Source organism: Tachysurus fulvidraco, chromosome 11 (assembly GCF_022655615.1).
Source record: "Tachysurus fulvidraco isolate hzauxx_2018 chromosome 11, HZAU_PFXX_2.0, whole genome shotgun sequence".
Classification (NCBI taxonomy): Eukaryota; Metazoa; Chordata; class Actinopteri; order Siluriformes; family Bagridae; genus Tachysurus; species Tachysurus fulvidraco.
In genome coordinates this window covers 15,791,327-15,811,248 of record NC_062528.1, presented here as the reverse complement: position 1 = coordinate 15,811,248, position 19,922 = coordinate 15,791,327, and the positions used below count along the sequence as shown (strand labels likewise).

Sequence of the window (19,922 nt, the reverse complement as noted above, 5' to 3'; positions counted from 1 at the left end):
ATATAGATACAGTGAAATAGTTTCCATGTTTCCAGTTCAGTTAGTGTTCACATCCAGCTCCAAAAATAGAATAAATGTGATCTCGGTGACGTTGATCATGACCTGGTAGTGCCAGGGTATCATTCTTTCAGAAATTGCTGATGTCCTGGAATTTTCACACCCATTCAGCTATAGAGTTTACTTAGAATTGCATGGGGAACACAAACAAAAACACAATTAAATAAACAAATAAACATCCTGTGAGTGGCAATTCTGCAGGGGGAATTACCCAGTGAACTGTGTAGAACTTAGAAATACTCACTATTCAGAGATAATCTCTGAGGAGAATCACTATTTAAAACATTGGTAGCAGAGATCTGAGGCTGAAAATCCTTTCACTCTTCATCTGTCCAGTTTTGCTATTCATTCATTCATGTTTTATCCTGCAGTGGTGTTTAATGTTCATTAAATACAGTAAGTGCTAAAAAGGATAAAGATAAGAATGACTTTTTCTTATACTAATTTTTAATAATATAAATATGCTTTAAAAATGGTCTTAGTTCATGTGTCCACTGAAGTTTTTAATGCACAGTTCTTTAGTATACTTTAGACATGTGGCAAATAATATTAACTATTTATTAACTATATTAACTTCATTTCTCACTTAAATTTTTTTAAAATAATCATTAAAGTTTTAGTAATTTTTGAAGTTTTACTATTATTAAAGTTTGACATTGATGCACATTTTATTTCAGAAATATATGATCTCCTGAAAGCTAGAAGCTGGTATACCTCTCCAGGAACAACTCTCAACATTATTAGAAAGCTCACCACACACCACCAAAGCTCACCAAATAAAACCAAATTATTATTATTTTTTAAATAATACTTTATGTTTTATTTTGGGGGTAGTTTGACATTGCTTTAATGAAGTGTGAGCAACTGGTTGTTGTTCTTTCAGCGGTCCCTGTACAGGCTCGTCACAGAGGTCCACAGATTTGATTTGCTATAGAGTTTATTACGGATGCCCCTCCTGCCGCAAACCTCCCATTCGTTGCGGACTTAGGACAGTTTTTTATTATTTCTTGATATCTGTAATGTCATTGACAAAGCATGACTGATTATATGAGTCATAACATATTTTATAGCTGTGTGCATTCAGAGATTAAGCACCAAAAAGTGTGTGTGTGTGTGTGTGTGTGTGTGTGTGTGTGTGTGTGTGTGTGTGTGTGTGTGTGTGTGTGTGTGTGTGTGTGTGTGTGTGTGTGTGTGTGTGTGTGTGTGTGTGTGTGTGTGTGTGTGTGTGTGTGTGTGTGTGTGTGTGCGGGTAATTATGGAATTATTATAATTGTATTTTCCTTGCTTAATTTACTCAGATGCTTGCTCTTGCTGCTATTTTATTACTGTTTAGTTTTGAGCCTGTCTTGAGCCTGTGAGATGATTATACACAGCTACATGTACAGTAATAGATATAAATTTATACACTGCAGCTGCTTTAGGAATCAGTTGTAATTTGTCTAAATTGCTTTTTATACGTTCCAGTTGTTTTTGTGCATTTAGGGTCTTCACAGTGAGGATGAAGTTAATGACATTGTTGTTTCACAAAGAGTAATGGGGTTGTGCTCCAAGAGACTGAGTGTATGCTGTGGCTACTTATACTGTACAACCTCCCTCCTTTTATAACCACATTGTCTGTCATGTGAGTGGGTTGATATGCAGTGCTTTGTGATTAGCAGCAAAAATGGTCTTGTAGTTTGTGTTTCTGAGCAGCGGAAGAGTTCATGTCCATTACTAATGCTACATAACTGCTATGTGTGAGCTGATAGGTGTGGAATAGATTTCTAAGGAGAAACACAAGATATCAACTTTGTAAGTATGTAAGTAAGTATGTATGAAGGTATGTGTGTATGTGTGTATGCATGTATGAAGGTATGTGTGTGTACTTTATGTATGTATGCATGTATGTATGCTTGTATGTATGTATGTATGTATGTATGTATGTATGTATGTATGAATGTATGTATGTATGTATGTATGTATGTATGTATGTATGTATGTATGTATGTATGTATGTATGTATGTATGCATGTATGTATGTATTTATGAAGGTATGTATGTAGGTATTAATTAATAAATTATTAAAGGATTAAAGTGTTGTTAAACATATGATGGCACCTCATTTTACTTTTGAAGTTAAGCACTATTTTATAATGCAGTTATAAAGTTGCAGTTTCTGTTGCTTTATCAGTACTTCTTAATAAATTCGATTAAAGAGGAAGTAAGGACTAAAGAATATATAGTTTAATATATAGTTTTACAAAACTACACCTATGGGTTGTGCATGCATACATTATAATCAGCTATTAGGATTTGTGCTACTCTGTATGATTATACTGTTTTTACTATTTTATTACTCCTGATTCTAGAATGACTCCATACTTGTTTGTTACAATTACCTTTATCTGCTCAGTGAGCACTCAGTGTTAAATTGTAAATTGAAAAAGTTTCACCCAACAGATATCTGCCTGAAAACTTAATAATATGAATAAATTATAAATTCCATATCAATTATAAATTTATATCTTAAAATAATTTATTTGATGTTTAAAAGAGTAATATACTCTCACTTACTGCTTTTTTACTGCTAAAATAGAATTTTAAAATTTTCATATCTGGAACAATACGGAAGCGTATTGCATTCACTTGAGAAAAAAAAATCTACTCTGTTTTTGACTTAATTATCTCAGAATTATGAGATCATTTTTCATGAATAAAATTTTTTTGCTCTGTTTTTCTGAATTAACGACTTAGTTATCTCAAAATTATGAGATAATTTTTCATGAAAAAAAAAATTAATTGTTCTGTTTTTCTGAATTAATGAGATCCCTCAAAATCCTGCCAGGAGCTCTATTTTAGGTGGATTGCATGGAAATAAACATGTCCCGCCTTTCAAGTTTAATCCAGTTTTATTTTACTTTGGGTTTGAGACATTGGGAGATACTGCTGTCTTTAAGCAATGTAAATGGTATTGTTATTAGTGCGTCAACTTTGCGCAGACACCTCAAGACTTTGCGCCTGTTCAGACGAAAAGAACATTCTGATCTGCTTGACGTTGCTGTGTTTCTACAGGATCAGTTGAACCGATATGGTATGCTTCACGGATATAAGATGATGCATCTGAAATGCATTCAGGCTGGCTATGTGGTCACACAAGAGACAATCAGGCAATTGTTGAAAATACTGGATCCCCATGGAGTGCAACTGAGGCGCCGGAATCGTCTTCGGCGACGTTTGTATCATAATCCAGGCCCGAACTTTTTATGGCATGTTGATTCATATGATAAACTCAAACCATATGGGATCTGCATCAATGGTGCAATCGACGGGTTTTCACGAATGGTGATATGGCTACATGCATACTCTACAAGTAGTGATCCCAAGGTCATCGCTGGATACTTTATTGATGCGGCGTTATCAAGGAATGGGACAGCCACCCGAATTCGCTCAGACTTAGGGACAGAGAACTGTTACATGGAACAGATGCAGATGTTCATGAGACATGATCATACGGACGACTTTTCGAGAAATTGCTATTTGTATGGCTCAAGCAATCATAACCAACGGATAGAGCAGTGGTGGGGATTTTTGAGGAAACAGCATGCACAGTTCTGGATCAACCTATTTCAAGATCTAAAAGATTCTGACGACTTCTCCGGTGACTTCATAGACAAAAGTCTAATACAGTTCACATGTCTTGAAATAATAGAGGTACAGTAAGAAATGTGCTTTAGACATGTAAATTGTGATATGTTATTCAGCTATAGATTTTGTCAATACGCCAAATGTTGTGACATGCAGCATAATTATGTCATTTCATAGGTCTAACAACTGTTCCATAACAGAAGCAAATGGGCAATAACCATTATTTAATTAGATTATTAAATTAATTTGTAGATCACAATTTTTTCCTTATTCCCATATAGTTGACTTTTTAAGAGATGGATCTCAGTATAAGTAGTTAGAATTAGCAGCAGCCTGCATCTACAACAATAAAATGATTATCTAATATTAACCCAAAAACATCATAATATAAAACACTGACAAGGAAAATTTACCGCACTATGAGTAGCCTACTTTTATTAATTTCATTCTGGTACTTTTATGAACATTTTGGTGAAAGAAAATTGTTTCTCTGCATTAGTGGGACACAGTATATGAGAGGGATGACTTATCTGACCCTGATCATATAAAACAAATCTTAACATAGAGTTTTATTGTTTTCAAATATAGAATTTAACATGCATGAAACTGTTTGAGAAACGGCTCTACTGTATCATACTGGACCATAAGCATTTATTTTGCCTGCAGGTGGTATTGCAATGGTGTGGACTAATTTTTTTTACTTCCCCACTGTTTTTTTTTTATATTTAGAGAGAACTGCAGGATGTTGTTCACCTTTGGAACACGCACAGAATTCGCCCATCCAGAAATGCTGTGTCTCCATGTGGACGTCCAGTGATGATGTACACCCTACCCCAACTTTTTGGTGCTAGGGAGTACCTTAAAGAGGTATCCCAACAGAAGATACAGGCTTGTAGGGAGGAATGTCGTGAGAGAGGACCATATCCCTGTGATAATACAGTGTTTGACATTTGTTGCCTTGCCATGGTAGAAAACAGTCTTCATCCACCAACCTCTCCAGAGGAAGCCATTGATCTTTACATGTTCTTACGTGCTTACATACGTACCCAAATTTAATAATCACAAGTTGTTCTACTGGATCAAATGACTGAATGTGAGCACCCACTCATAGCCAAAAAAACAACAGAATTGCTGTTTGGACGGAAAAGGATATATACCATGACATTCATTGTAAATGTTTGACAGAAGTACTGTGTTTGCAATCGATAATAAACACCTCTTTCATAATGGACATCTCCCAACTCAGCTCCATATCATCTCTTTTTATTCATCATTATGTAAAAAGTACATCTCATCCACAGAACTGGGAACAATCCTGTACCTGCAAATGAAAGGTATCACATGTTGCCATTGTCAAAAATGGCACATTTGTCCTTATGGTGGAACTATTTCGCATCACCAGATGTGGTCTGACACACTTTGGACTCATTGTAAACAGGGCAACCTACATGATGCTTGGATGGCCTTTAAATCAAACATATTATTGTATCTTGTTATCATGTGTCTCTGGGCTGCACATAAAGCACTTTTTTACACAATTATTTGTCATCATATAAATACATGCTAAACCAGTAAAACATTTTTTCTCCCCAGTGTGATTTACTGTGTATGTAGGAAATAAGCCTATTTGGTAAATTTGGTAATGTAGAGATGACTGTTTAAATATGTTGTCTAAAGAGTACTGGTGAATGCAGGAACTGCAGTGCAGTTGTCAAAACTCGGTAATTCTATTGTGTAGACAAAATTTGTGTGTGTTATCTGCAGTAAAGACCCGATTTGTTTGAAAACAAGAGAGAAACCTGTGCTTTTTATTTGTAAAAAGCAGAACACCTTCTAATGTACAGTGCTGTATGTTAGAACAGATTTCCAAACACTGGCAAAATTTAGAATTAACATGAGCTGACATTACCCCAGGGTCTTTTAAATTGTTAAATTGTCCCAAAAAGTATGCTCCTAAACTGCTAACAGAAATGATGGCTTATATAAAAGTTTTAAAACATTTAAAATATTGGTACATGTATCTAAATAAAAATGAAAATGTATCCACATGCATTTCTAACATACATTGTGTAAAAGGCTTATAATTGTTTTTTTGGTTAAATGGACCTTAAAGTATACTAACAAAATGTTCAGCCACTCAATATGTTTCTACAGACAGTTTAAGTCTGGTAACAACAACAACTGCATATGAAACGTTGCAAAACGTTGAACTGAAGTGGAACTATTCAGCATGACCAAATGTGATTTAACAAACTTTGGGCCCACTGCAAACAATGCAACATAAATGGCATTTAAATGGTCCTGTATCATTATCAATAAATCAAACTGATTATTGAATCTTGTTATCATGTGTAAATGTTTCTATGGGCTGGATATATTCGGAGTCCATCAACAAAATGCTCATCAGCCAGTAAACTTGTTTCCACAGTAAGTTTGGTAATGACATTTTGTATAAAACTGAAACTGAAAAACAAAATAAAAAATAAATCACCCTGCACTCATAATGCAATTACTTCCCCTATGTGCTCTGTCTTACATTCACACACTATCTAAAGGTAAACAGATGGCACTGATAAGGCTACTGTATACCTGGGCAAAAGGGAAGAGTGTGTACATGTGAGTGAGTGAGACACTTCTATGCAATGTCCATTGCATAGAAGTTGCTAGACAGTATAGCCTCCATTTCAGCTCGGAGGTCAGGATAGCTGTTGTAAGTTGATGGCAGCTCTAAAGTTGGGCCACAAGTATGTGCAATAGGCCGCCTTGATAAACCTTCCAAAGGGGTGAATATGACTTGAATGTCTTTAACGCAGATGACATCAGACCCTGTCATGAATCTCAACATCTTCCGGAGGCCTATCTCATCCAATCCCCTGATGTACTGATGTAAAAATTGCAAACTTTGGTTCTCTGCTGGAGTAGCTGGAGAGGCCGTGATCAACTTTAAAACCTTCCGGGTTGATGGTTTAAGATTCTCATACATCTTCTGCATATCCAGCACACTGGGGAAGAACTCCCTGAGAGTTGGTCCTGCGACTGCTGCAATGTTATCCAGTGCATATTTTGGTTGCTGGATTATTTGCTTGTGGGCCACTTGGAGAAGCACAGCTTTCAAGTTCTCTTGTGTTGGTACTGTTCTTACTCCCATGCGATCCATAAGATCAAGAAGCTCATCTTTATCATCACCATCAAGGGTGTCTTGCAAAGCAGTGGACAAGAGATCGCGCTCAGACTGACTAAGATACAACATTAGTGAGTCAAACAATAAATCAGGTGAGACAGTGTGTTCACCAAATGTGATTGCTGCTGTAAAGGCTTGAGCCAGCCGAGAAGGAAAATATCCATGTTCCTTTAATCCCTTGACCATTATCCTACCAACAGATTTCCATTCTTCTTCTTGCCATTTTGGGGATAGTGATGGTACTCTCACATCTGCACCCTCTGCTGCACAGTCTAAAAACTCTGTCCAGAAGGCAGCATATACATCCCTGGACACGCCATCAGCATCTGCCCCCATTTCATGAATGAAGCTGTATTTCACAGAGTAGGACATAATCACTTCATCCTTGAATTGGGTAATCAGTTCCTCCAAGAGATTGACTCTGTGGAGTTTCACCGTCACATGCAAAGGTTCATAAGTAGGACTTATGAATGGACAGGAGTTGAGCTGTAGGTGTTGATGTGTATCTGTGCCTCTTCTATAGGCTCATGTAAGATTGTGTCATCAAGATTGTGTCATCAAGATCTTCTAAAAATGGTCCACCTTGCAAAGGGCCGAAAATGACCTCTGATGTATCACACAAAGATGTAAGATCAACAATCTCTACAGCAGTAGAGACAACATCTTCTACAGTATGTGTCTGCTGTTCACTGTCATGTGTTTTTTGTGTCAGCTGCTCATTATCTTCTGTTGTGTTTTTCTGTCGCTCATTTTGCCTCGCTGCATCTGTCTGTTCATCAGTTCCTTCTGTCATCTCTGTGAACACTTCATCTTCATTTGTCTGGTGCTCTGTGAACAAGTAAAATCTTAAAATCCCCAATTTATGTGTCTCATAGAGCTCTCCCACACTAACACCCTCATCAAGGTATGCTTCCTGAAAGTCAACAATATTGTGACTAAACTCTTCCCACTTTCCCTTTCTCGATTTCTCATTGGGGAAAAATAGCTTTTTAGCTTGTGATAGAATCTCTGTTTTTGTGGCTTTCTTGGAAATATCAAGAACTCTGGTTCCTCCACCATTGCGTTTTCTCACTTGTTTCTTGTCGTGTATCCATCCTAGTTCTATTTTCCTTGTCATCTTCACGGCCCTTTTGTTATTTCTCAGATGTATCTTTGTTGGCTGCATAGAATGCTCCTCCTCAAAATCTTGATCTGTGTCTTTATTGCTTGTCAATGTGCCCAACTTTCTTCTAAGTTTTTCAAATAAGGACTGTCTTTTTAGATCATCACCACGCTTTCTCTGTTTTTCCATACAGAAACGCCTTGTAGCAATCCTATCACCATATGCTGGAATGTAAGCAGTCATAGTGGCATCATCTATTTCTCCAACTACCGAGCTGTCAATCTGTAATAAAAACAAAACAATACAGTAAGATATATTGGTTATCTTAAATCTAAGAGATGGCTATTTTTCCATATGAGTGAAAATTAATTTCTTAGCAGTAGCTACAAATCAGCAATTTATTTCTATTTTTCTTCACTTGCTTGTTTCTCTTTTCGCATGGGAATAAAAAGGAGCTAAAATATTAAGTAATTTAACACAAAAACAGCTGTCTAAAAAATGCTTGTAACCATAACAATGAAGTTTGAGTGACATAATGATGCTGAAAATAAAGTGTATTAACAGTGAAAATCCTTGACATCAAAGTTAGTCAGGGGACTGATTACTTTCATGTATTCCTCTTTAATTACATAACTATTTGCCTCAATTACAAGAAAAGCACATTGACAGAAGCAGGATGTTGTTCACCTCTGGAACACACACAGAATTCGCCCATCCACAAATGCTGTGTCTCCCTTATATTACTGCTTTTATGTTCTCCATAATATTGCTATTCCATATTGATTCCATACTTCAGCTCCCAACCAAGGCCTGTGCTGGCATCTAAACATTACTCCATCCTTTTAAAACAATATCAAATCACAACATAATGGACAGCAGTAATTGTAAGGGCACGATATTTATTTTGTGCATTTATTTATAATTTCAAACATACAAGTCAGCACTTTGCCTGAATGTATAATGGTGATGCTACTGCACAACTACTGTTACTTGTTTATGTAGGGTAGAGACCAAAATATAGTGTGAATTGACTCCTAAAGATACCTATAAACCTTATTTTACAGGACTAGAATAGGGAAGAAATGAAAACATTGTTGGGAGAGACAGGTGTGCTTGGCATAAAAAAGAAATCAGAAGCACTGGCACTAAATGTGATAGGGTTATGATTACTTGTATAATCTGCAGATTCAGTAAAATGTAAAACAATTAAAATTAATATATCGCAGGAATGAATGTGCTGTCACCTACATGATCTTGCTGCATTTTCTGAATATTTTTCTCAGGAATCCCTCGGCTCTGAAGAAACATCCACAGACCATCATCTTGTGGGAGAGGGGTATTTGAAGACGTAGCCATAGCTGGCCCTGAACAAATGTCGGAAAAAGGCAGCATTTATGTAAATATGTGTTGCACCATAAATATAAACAGATTTAGGACTGTACCCTCAAAAGTATAATTGCTTTAAATATCTCAAAAATGTATTTTGGCCAAGAGTGTGATAACCTTGCTAAAAATTGATGTTTCATGCATCAGCTGTATAGGTAGGCAACTATAGGCCTTTCTTATCACTTCTTATCACTAAGACAACTGTCTTAAGCATTTGAATGTGCCCATCTTAAACAGTAACATTACTCAAAACGTAGAGAAGGCTAGACTCAAGAAGGTCAATAGTGTTGAGACACAGGCTATATGTACTCATTTATCCGTGATCACTGCACAATCTAGTTTCTGAAAAATATATAACTTGTTTCGGAAAGCTTCAAAAAGCTAGCTTTGTTACTAAATTATTAAATGCATCAAGTACACAGTTTAGAAACATATCAACAAATAAAACAATTACAGGACACATATGCATAGTGACAAACCAAAAGAGAGGGCACAACTAAAGAAACCGAAGCAATGTCAGAATATATTCAACATTATTATTGGTGTAGCACGCTGAACACTATACTAAACGTCCGTGCAAAACTTAATCGGAATAGTATCCCTGCTGGCTTTGAAACTGGCAAAGTTCTGAATGTTTGTTTACTGTTATGTAATGTCGCGACGTCGAACGTGCTGCATGCACTGGGGATTTCTGACGTGAATTTTTCACTCCCCTGACAGCAGCCGAGCTCGCTGTGTTCGAGGACCTCTTGATTTACAGATTAAGCACTAAAGTTACAGCAAATAGCGTGGTTTACTTATCTTAGCCAACAAACTGAAAGAAAAGTGGTTAACATAATGTTCCTCGTAAAAAATCACACGTTATTATCCCCTCGACCTTAAAAGTTAAGGTTCCTTTTGCTGACTAATGGTAAATATTAGCTTAACGTTACATAAGTTAGCCTATCAACTGCAGCTGATGTACGTAACTTAAGTTAACGTAGTTAGTAAAAACTATCCCCGTAACATTATCGTTAACATACGTTTATAAACAGCTATTATAACCTCGTTTTACATGTCGTAACGCGAACATTTAGCTGACATCATTTGGCATTAACATGTAGCCTAACTATAATAACTTAGCTATTACCTGCACTGAACCCATGTAGGCCTGGCACTGTTGTTGTTGGAGGGTCAGGCTGATTAGCATCAGCAACTGTGGCCTGACGTTACTTCGTGCAGGTGAGAGCTTCTCGCAGGATTTTGAGGGATCTCTAATTCAGAAAAACAGAGCAATTTTTTTTTATTCATGAAAAATTATCTCATAATTTTGAGATAATTAAGTCGTTAATTCAGAAAAACAGAGCAAAAAATTTTTATTCATGAAAAATTATCTCATAATTCTGAGATAATTAAGTCGTTAATTCAGAAAAACAGAGTAGATTTTTTTTTATTCATGAAAAATGTATCTCATAATTTTGAGATAATTAAGTCGTTAATTCAGAAAAACAGAGCAAAAAAATTTTATTCATGAAAAATTATCTCAGAATTCTGAGATAATTAAGTCGTTAATTCAGAAAAACACAGTAGATTTTTTTTTCTCAAGTGAATGCAATACGCTTCCATAGGAACATGCTCTAATGCCAATAATTGAACAATAATGCAATAATTTGCTATACATATTAGATTTTGCTACATGTTGTTGTTTTTTTTAAGAAAATTTTTTCTTTTAGGAATCCTCTCATTTTTTAAATACTCTATTCTCTAGTAGTGTCAATGAAAGGACAAGAAGCACATATTTACCAGATTAATTAATTTAGCTACAAAACAAACCTAAAATTTGCTACTGTAGTTAAGTGATTTCTGCTTATTGAGCAACATGGATCAAGTTCACAGAGATACTGAATATCACACTGTGTGATAGCTATTAAGGCAGTGCTAAAGACTGAACTTGATAGTAAGCACCATGCAGTGTGCTAGTAGTTTTCTAGTAAATGTTCCGTGGTGGATGAAATCTACACTCATTGTGGCAGAAGAAATGAGAGGAAGCTTTACACGACACACAAACTGTTAAGCACAATGCTCCAAATGGTGTATATGTGTACTGACATTTGGTTTTAAGAAAATAAATTATTTTTTTTAATCTGTTAGTAAATACTGACACCTCCCACACCCCCACACACACACACACACACACACACACACACACACACACACACACACACACACACACACACACACACACACACACACACACATCTAATTAAGCTTGCACAGAACAAATGATCTATTCTCAGATAATTGTCTTATAATCTTATTAACTTTATATCATGTCTATTCTAGATTTGCCATTTCCGTTTATCTGCACCATTTTGGTCTGAGATCATGAAACGGTTGCTGTTTCTGGATATAATACTTTATGGTATGGTGGCTTTTTAAACTTGTTCATGTATGGAACAATAATAGTGTGTTATGAACATGTGAATGAACTGACATACCATATTTTGGTACACAGGCATCTTGTTCAGCAAAACCTGGGCCTGGAGTGTTAATATGCCTTCAGACATGCATGGCCTATACAAATCCTGCCTTGTTATACCATGTACATTCAACTATTATTATTATCCTCCTAACAACCCATATCGGATAGTGTGGTATCAGTATGTTAACCGTGGATATCCTCTAGTGTTTGATGCTTGGCACCCTACTTCAGTGATTGATAAGTACAGAGGAAAAACCAGATTATATTCGGGGCAACATGGGGACTGCAGTCTAGTGATTCAGCACCTTAGTCCTTCCCATCATGGAGACAGAATATATACTTGGGTAGACCCTGAACATATTGGATGGAGAACCTTCAAATTCTATGATGTTAGTACTTTAATCCATATTGATTGTAAGTGTTACATTTACTTACTTTTTTGTCCTTTTCAATCAAATTGACAGTTAAAAATTTATTTTTTGTGTCTGTGAAAATGTAACTTTGTAATATGTAAAATTTATCAGATGAATATAATTGTGTTTTCTGTTCTTTTTGAATGAGGCAGCAAGTCCACAAGACCCCATTGTTACCATTTCTGGAGGTCAGAAAATTGGGGACAGAATTACAGTTCAGTGCAGAACGTATCACACGTGTCCTTACAGACGACCCTCTATGAGTCTGAGTGGAATAGAAAAAAAATCCAGAACAGACGAATTGAAAGATGAAGACTATGGTGATGGCGATTGGAAAATCACACTGACACGTGTAGGGGTTGTTTTGGCTGAAAGAAACAACATTCAATGTTCTGTTACACACAGTGGGGGTTTGTCTGCAGTCACCACAACAACACATAATGCCCAGTGTAAGTCATATTTTTATACTGTATATTTTTTTAATGCAACATTTTGTTCATAAAAAACTGTCTGCATTGCTATGTATATTCTCATACATCTGTTTCCAAAAATTTACATCTGTTTGTTGTTGTGTATTGTCTTAGATCACACTTTTATTATGTATTACAGGTTCCACTGATCGTGTCTGGATTACTCCTGATTCAAACACAGAGTTTCTGGAGGGTGTGGAACAAGAAATTACTTGCTATGTTACCTACATGTGCTCCAGTGATCGACCTAACATTGTTTGGAATGATGGACAGTTAAAAGGAATCAGTAGTTATAGAACAATCCAGGACTCAAAATCTGAAGCTAAATCTACATTAAAGTTCACAGCAAAGGGTGATGATAATGGCAAGACCATTACCTGCCAAAGTACATTAAAAGGGAATCAGCAAAGAATGTCAATTACTTTAAGAGTTAAGAGTGAGTAAAAATTTCTAAAGTTAAGGACTTCATAGTCTACTGTATCCTTACTTCTCTAGCTCCTATTTGCATTAGAGGTATGCACATCACTTGTGAATGCATTTAGAAGGCTTTCTTGACTGTTTATTACAAGAAATTTGGTTAATCTTATTCATAAGTTATGAATACTTAGGGTTAGAGCTATGTGCATGGCTTAGAGTTTTATATGTTTCTGTTGTGTTGCTCAAGAACTGTTAATGCTGTTTTTTGTTAGGATTCCTAGACATTTAGTATGTCATCATGAAAATGTAAAATGAACATTTGAATGTATTTTTGTTTTAGGGTCAATGGGCTCACTTGACTGGAGTTTCACAATGCCCAGTGCAATCACTGGCATCCGAGGTTCCTGTGTGGTCATTCCCTGCAATTATATATTCAAAAACTCCCAGCATAGTGGCACAGACGTAAGATGGTATAAATTCTCCACTTCTGGATACCCTCTGGTGTATGACAAATCATTAAGCAAAATCGATGATAAGTTCAAAGGTCGGACAAGATTGTATGACACCTCAAATGATAAGAGCTGCAGCTTAAAGATCCATCCACTCGAGCTGCAACATAATCAGGAAAGACTGTTTCCCTGGATGGACCAAACTCCTACTGAAAGCTACCACCGACAAAATTTTAAGGATGTAACTATTGCCCTTGAGGTGACAGGTAGGATGAATGCTTTTACTGGTGTATACTTACATATTTATATAATATACACAATATCAAATTTACTACAGTTTTTACAATTTATTTTTGGTAATTGCAAACTTCACATGATATAAATGTTAGTATGGTTTTAAGTGCAAAAATTAGAACGAACAAAAACAAAAATGAAGCACATTCAAGGAGCATTTTATCAGAAAACACTTTTCAACTACTCACCTACTGTACCACCATGAGGCCTCCTACAGTACCACCATGAGGCCCTTGAGCAATACCCTTAACCCCACTCCAGGATCAGCCGTACTATGGCTAACCCTGCGCTCTTATCCCAAATTCCTAATAAGCTGGGATATGCACAATCCAGAGTAGTTCAATTGGTTAAGGCTAGTCCATTTTTTAAATATTCATGAATTGTGACAGGGAAAAGTGGGCTGCCTGTAAAATAAAAACAATTCCCCAATCAAGTAGTAAATTACTTTTGTACTTTTTCTGTTTTGTCTCCCTTATAAACTTTATGTTTATCCTTCAAAGATTTTGTTGCGAAACCAGAAGCAGAAATTCTTGGCACAGCTAAAGTTGGCGAGCCAGTAACCTTGTCCTGCAGTGTGTTACACACCTGTCCTGAAAGCCCTCCAACACTGAAACTGAGTATTTCACATGAGACAACAAGTCTCGTACATAAACCTTTGCATAATGGAATATGGAAGATAACCAGAGGGATTACATGGACAGTTGAGGAAAACGATAATTCTGTTGCTTGTACTGTGACTTACATTGGTGGACAGACATCAAAGACTGAAATCAGTCTTAATCCTATATGTGAGTCTGAAACAATGCACAATATCAGTGTGTACAAGTATTATTAGAGTAAAATTACATTTGTTTTTGTATCATTTTCCTATTGTGTATTGTCTTATATAATACCTGTCTTATCTGTTATAGGTCCCGTTGATCAAGTCCAGATTACTCCTGACTCAAACACAGAGTTTTTTGAGGGTGTGGAACAAGACATTGTTTGCTCTGTTACATACATGTGTGCCAAAGACCGACCTTACATTATCTGGAATGGTGAAGATTTACCTGGCAGCAAATCTCAAGTAACAAAGCAAGAAAAAAAACAGATTGCTAGATCCACATTAAAGTTCACACCAACAGCTAGGGATCATGGCAAGACCATTACCTGCCAAGCAGATTTTAAAGGGAATGTTCAAACAGTTAAAATCACATTAAGAATAAAAAGTGAGTAAGAACCTTTGATGTTAAAGCCTTCTATGTGCCTGTATCCTTACTATTCCTTCTTGACATGCATGTCCATCATTCAGCACATTCTGATGTCTGCCAAATGATAAGAATTTTTATAAATCAAGCTCTTAATGCTTAAGGGTAAAGATAAAGGCAGGGCTAGAAGTATGAAAAAGAAGCATTTTGCTAATTAATTTTAGGATTCTGAAATATTTCTTATCATGACAAATGAAAATATTATTTTGTGCATATTTTTATTACAGGGTCAATGGGCTCACTTGACTGGAGTTTCACAATGCCCAGCACAATTTCTGGCATTCGAGGTTCCTGTGTGGTTATTCCATGCAATTATGAATTCAAAAATGTCCAGCAAAGCACAACCAATGTAAAATGGTATAAACTCTCCAATACAGGTTACTCTCTGGTGTATGGCCAACCAACACAAAATATCATTCAACAGTTCCAAGGAAAGACAAGTTTATTTGGCTCCTCAAATGGCAAGAACTGTAGCTTGAAGATCCAGCCGCTTGAAATGTCACATAGTCAGGAAAGGCTGTTTCCTTGGATGGACCCAAAATCTATTGAATCATACCACAGCAAAAATTTTAATCATGAAACTATTGCCCTTGAGGTGACAGGTATGATCACTTAATAATGAATATATGATACATAATGACGATATCATATTTATTACATATTCTTTCAAATTATTATAAGGTTAAGATTCTAAGAGTGAATTAAGATCACCTTCAAAAAAGATATATAGGATTCTTCACATATGTGATATCACACATTATTTTTGCCTTGTAACTATGTTTTGTATTATTCATAAATCGTATGTTTACCTGTTACAGATATTGCACCGATACCACAGGCAAATCTTCTTGGTACTGCAAAAGTTGGTGAGCAAGTAACCTTGTCCTGCAGTGTGATACACGCCTGTCCTCCAACACCCCCAAAGCTGAGCTTGAGTATTTCACATGGCACTCCAAATTTAATACACTCACACCTTTATGATGGGAATTGGAAGGCAACCATAGAGATGACATGGATCCTTAAGGAAAGTGATAAGTCTGTTACTTGCACAGTGAGTTACGCAGGTGGACAGACATCGAAGACTGAAATCAGTCTTAATCCGTTGTGTGAGTCTGAAACAATAGACAATGATTATAACTCAAAAGGTCCAGTACATCAGATAGTACACTTCACATTTTTGTCTTTAATTAACTCTTAACTATTTTTCTCAGGTGAATTTTACAAACCGGTAATAAGTCCAGCCCAAGAAGAGGTTATGGAAGAAATCGAAAAGACCTTTACTTGCACTGTGAACCACACATGTCTAAAAGAAAAACCAAACATAATCTGGAACTACCAAAACATGGCAGTTTCTCTTAAAACGCATAAGGTTTCCTCCTACATGTGGGAAACGGTTTCCACTTTAAAACTGAAAGCATCAAGGGATGACCATGGGAAAACACTAACATGTACAGCTCAAAATTTAGAAGGAGAGACTTCAGATCATGTGACTTTAAAAGTAAAAAGTAAGTTGCAAGGTTTTTGGTTCATTTTTGTGTTGTGTAGTAAAAACAAAGGAAAACATCCACTACATACAGTATTTCACATGGGCATAATGAATTAATTCTTAAATATATCCTACTCATTGTGCATACTATGTTATTTATTTTCTAATAAAGGGGGGATGTTTTCTTTGGACTGGACATTTTCAATGCCAAGTAAGATCAAAGGCCTTCGTGGATCTTGCCTTGTCATTCCCTGCAGCTTTGAATTTAAAACAGAAAAACCTAGCAGTGTTCAGGTAAAATGGTACCTATTCTCCACAGCATCATACCCTTTAGTGTATGACCCAGATACTAGGAATATCATCAACAAATTCTTTGGCAAGGCAAGACTGTATGGATTGCCAAGTGAGAAAAACTGCAGTTTAGAAATCACTCAACTTGAAATGTCCCACAGTGGGGACAGACTGTATCCTTGGATGGATCCAAAATCAATTGACACATATCACATGGAAAATTACTATGACAAATCTATTGAACTCCAAGTCACAGGTAATTATTTTTTAATTTTATATAGATATTTTAAGTTACCAAGGAGTTTACGTTTTTAATTAAATGTCGATTAAATGTTGATTACAGTCTACTGGTTGCTTTTTACAGATCAAGCTGATAAACCAAAACTAAGCATTACTGGCATACCAAGAGTGGGAGAGCAAGTCACAGTGTCCTGTAGTGTCCTGTATACCTGTCCACCCAGTCCTCCAAGTCTTTCTGTGGGGAAAGCACTTGAGACTGATATTACTGTACACACTCCTGTACATGATGGCTTTTGGGAGATCACCAAGGTTCACACATTTATAATTAAGGAAGAAGAGCCAACCAATACATGTAAAGCCACATTCCATGGAGGACAAACATCCGAAGCTCAAATTGATCTCAAAGCCAAGTGTAAGTAATAATGCCTGAACAGCAGCAGGCAGGCTTACTCCTCCTGATTATTGCAACAGTTAAACAAATATCTTGCCATATTACTACCCTAGGGTGTGGGGTGTGTAAAGTCAATTATTAACTCAAAATATAGCTGCCCCAATTTAAAGTGCCTATTGTGGTGGAGCAGGCAGTGGTGCTGTCTTACATTTCTAGGTTTTCTAGACTGATCCTGAGTGGAGTCTGTGTCCTTTTTTAAAATGTCCTTGTCTTGAAGTCATTTATGAAAGACCTTACATACTTGGTGGAACTGTTAACAATTTGTGTCCTAAATGATTTTTGCCACATGATGTTTCAACATATGTATTTGTGAATGATATGTATGAAAGACATGCTTTATGATTCATAACTATACACAGTATTGACACTACAATATGCAGCAATACTTCTATGTGATCTTCAAACAACTTTTTTTATTTTCAGGTACATATAAGGATATAACCATTAACCCTGATGTGGCTGATGTTGTAGAGGGTGTTGGAAAGAATTTCACTTGCACAGTTTTCCATTCTTGTAAGGGTCATCCTCCAGTTTTCACCTGGAACTACAAAGATTTACCAGAGACTGTGGAGACTAAAAAAGGCCCTTCATTAACCTGGGCCACCTACTCCAATATATTATATATAGCTTCACTGGAGGATGATGGCAAGAAATTGACATGTACTGCAACATTTCCGGGTGGAGAGATTACATCTTCTATTGTTTTACAGGTTCAAAGTGAGTGACTCAATGTTAATAACTGCATGATTAAAGCCGTTTACTGTTTATTTTATATAACTTATTGTTCTTATTAATGCTCTAGAATATGTGCCCAAAGTGGTGGATCCCTTTGAGAATGACAGTATGTGTTTATTTCTATTTTATTCTTTGTCAGTATAAAGATTAAAGTGTTCTTATAATCATATATTTCTTAGCAACCTTTGGCTTGCTTAATTTCAGCTCTTCACATTTTTGAGGCAAATGTGGTACCCCTTTGACCAGCTCCTGTGTGGTGATACCCTGTACTTTCCAAATTGGTGACATGCCTATTATGCGCCTTCGAGGTTTGTGGTACACCAGTAATGGTGAATATGTTTACCACACCGGACAGTTTAATGTTATGGACAACTTTAAGGGCCGCACGCAGCTTCTTGGGAATCCGGATGAACAGAACTGCACTTTAGAGATTGATAATGTCCAAGCCCATGATAATGGGCCATTCTGTTTCCATGCAGAAAAAGGCAATGATAAGTACAGATTCAACCACAGCTGTGTGTTCATCATTATGAAAGGTGAATCAGAGGTTTAATCATGTTAAGTGTATGTTTTTAATCCATCAGCCATGGACTTGGTTGTATTCTAGCACTTCTATGACCATTAAATGATGGTTATGAACATATAGTACAAAAACATAAACCATCTTCATCTCTCTTTGAATGCAGCATCTCCAGACAAACCTGTGATATCAGCTCTTCCAGAGGAGATGGAGCCAGGCAAGCGATTCACATTAAAGTGTACTGTTATGCATACGTGTTCCTCACATCCCCCAAAAATCACATGGAATGTTCAGGCTGCCCGAGAAGTGGTGAGCCATGTGGAGAAAAGTGCAGGTAAATGGGAAACAGCCTCCACAATTACTTTCATCCCAACTGGCTATGAAGAAGAAGATAATCTCATTTGTCAAGCTACTTTCTGGAGAGGAAAGAAAGAAGAAAGCTCAACATTTTTAAGTGTGAAAAGTGAGTATGGCAACATCCTTCATCATATTTGTTTATTTGTTAAAATACTGCCATGATGTATTGTGACTTGTGTGTATTTTTTAGGATATGAAGGACTGGGTATGGAGACTGTGGGACTTTATATAATTCTGCCATTGTTTTCATTTTTCCTTCTTTCTATTGTTGCTGGAATTATCATTTATAGGAGAAAAGTCCAGAAGTAAGTTTTTACATTTACACTTTCATGTTCTTTCTACTTTTTTTTTTGTTGTCATATTTTGCAATATTTAGCTTAATTTTTAATATTGAAATATTGACTCTACAATGACAGGAAAACTAGTGATGAACCAACAACTGAAAGAAGGCAAGAATCTTTTATTCAGAATTTGTTTATATTATTATATATTATATGTAGAAATGTTTTTCACAGTAAACTAAATCTATTGTCTTTTTGTTTTTAAATAGAAGATCAATTTGGACTCAAATTTCAAGGTAAGAACAAACTCTAAGTCTCTTGTCTTCAGACTGTCTAGGTTGAATATTTAAAAACACAGTATTAACCAAAGTGTGAGAAAGACAACTATAAGAAAATGTTATATAGCTGTGTGAGAATGTTAATATTACAGAGCTACACAGTGCAGTCTGATATGTTATAA

The 19,922-nt window shown here is 36.1% G+C and overlaps 3 protein-coding genes across 5 annotated transcripts; 2 read left to right on the top strand and 1 right to left on the bottom strand.

The window, feature by feature from the left end:
• Positions 1–1,667: 1,667 nt before the first annotated feature.
• Positions 1,668–4,939, top strand: LOC113643480. Of its 3 annotated transcripts, none has more exons than XM_047820823.1 (3): positions 1,668–1,848; positions 3,109–3,747; positions 4,411–4,939. In XM_047820823.1, the coding sequence occupies exons 2-3, from the start codon at positions 3,130–3,132 to the stop codon at positions 4,735–4,737; spliced, it is 945 nt and encodes a 314-aa protein (XP_047676779.1). In that variant the 5' UTR covers positions 1,668–1,848; positions 3,109–3,129; the 3' UTR covers positions 4,738–4,939. The 3 variants fall into 3 exon arrangements, with proteins under 3 accessions (XP_047676779.1, XP_047676780.1, XP_027003565.2); XM_047820824.1 differs by having other exon boundaries at positions 1,668–1,856; XM_027147764.2 differs by lacking the exon at positions 1,668–1,848 and having other exon boundaries at positions 2,870–3,747.
• A 2,440-nt stretch (positions 4,940–7,379) lies between these two features.
• LOC113643479 lies at positions 7,380–10,702 on the bottom strand. The gene is made up of 3 exons (XM_027147763.2): positions 10,480–10,702; positions 9,213–9,328; positions 7,380–8,246 (listed from the first exon to the last, which is right to left on the bottom strand). The coding sequence occupies exons 2-3, from the start codon at positions 9,318–9,320 to the stop codon at positions 7,380–7,382; spliced, it is 975 nt and encodes a 324-aa protein (XP_027003564.1). The 5' UTR covers positions 9,321–9,328; positions 10,480–10,702.
• A 972-nt stretch (positions 10,703–11,674) lies between these two features.
• LOC113643677 lies at positions 11,675–18,696 on the top strand. The gene is made up of 15 exons (XM_047820813.1): positions 11,675–11,751; positions 11,845–12,225; positions 12,377–12,673; positions 12,834–13,130; positions 13,452–13,826; positions 14,355–14,642; positions 14,766–15,062; positions 15,329–15,703; positions 15,920–16,207; positions 16,313–16,606; positions 16,760–17,134; positions 17,243–17,530; positions 17,993–18,286; positions 18,372–18,410; positions 18,509–18,696. The coding sequence occupies exons 1-15, from the start codon at positions 11,715–11,717 to the stop codon at positions 18,544–18,546; spliced, it is 3,963 nt and encodes a 1,320-aa protein (XP_047676769.1). The 5' UTR covers positions 11,675–11,714; the 3' UTR covers positions 18,547–18,696.
• The last annotated feature ends 1,226 nt before the right edge of the window (positions 18,697–19,922 follow it).

Coding starts and splice junctions, on each gene's coding strand:
- LOC113643480 (XM_027147764.2), top strand. CDS start 2,905: ATGGAAATAAACATGTCCCGCCTTTCAAGTTTAATCCAGTTTTATTTT. Junction 3,748..4,410: donor CATGTCTTGAAATAATAGAG/GTACAGTAAGAA, acceptor TTTTATATTTAG/AGAGAACTGCAGGATGTTGT.
- LOC113643479 (XM_027147763.2), bottom strand. CDS start 9,320: ATGGCTACGTCTTCAAATACCCCTCTCCCACAAGATGATGGTCTGTGG. Junction 8,247..9,212: donor AGAAAATGCAGCAAGATCAT/GTAGGTGACAGC, acceptor TTTTTATTACAG/ATTGACAGCTCGGTAGTTGG.
- LOC113643677 (XM_047820813.1), top strand. CDS start 11,715: ATGAAACGGTTGCTGTTTCTGGATATAATACTTTATG. Junction 14,643..14,765: donor AATCAGTCTTAATCCTATAT/GTGAGTCTGAAA, acceptor TATCTGTTATAG/GTCCCGTTGATCAAGTCCAG. Junction 15,063..15,328: donor AATCACATTAAGAATAAAAA/GTGAGTAAGAAC, acceptor TTTTTATTACAG/GGTCAATGGGCTCACTTGAC.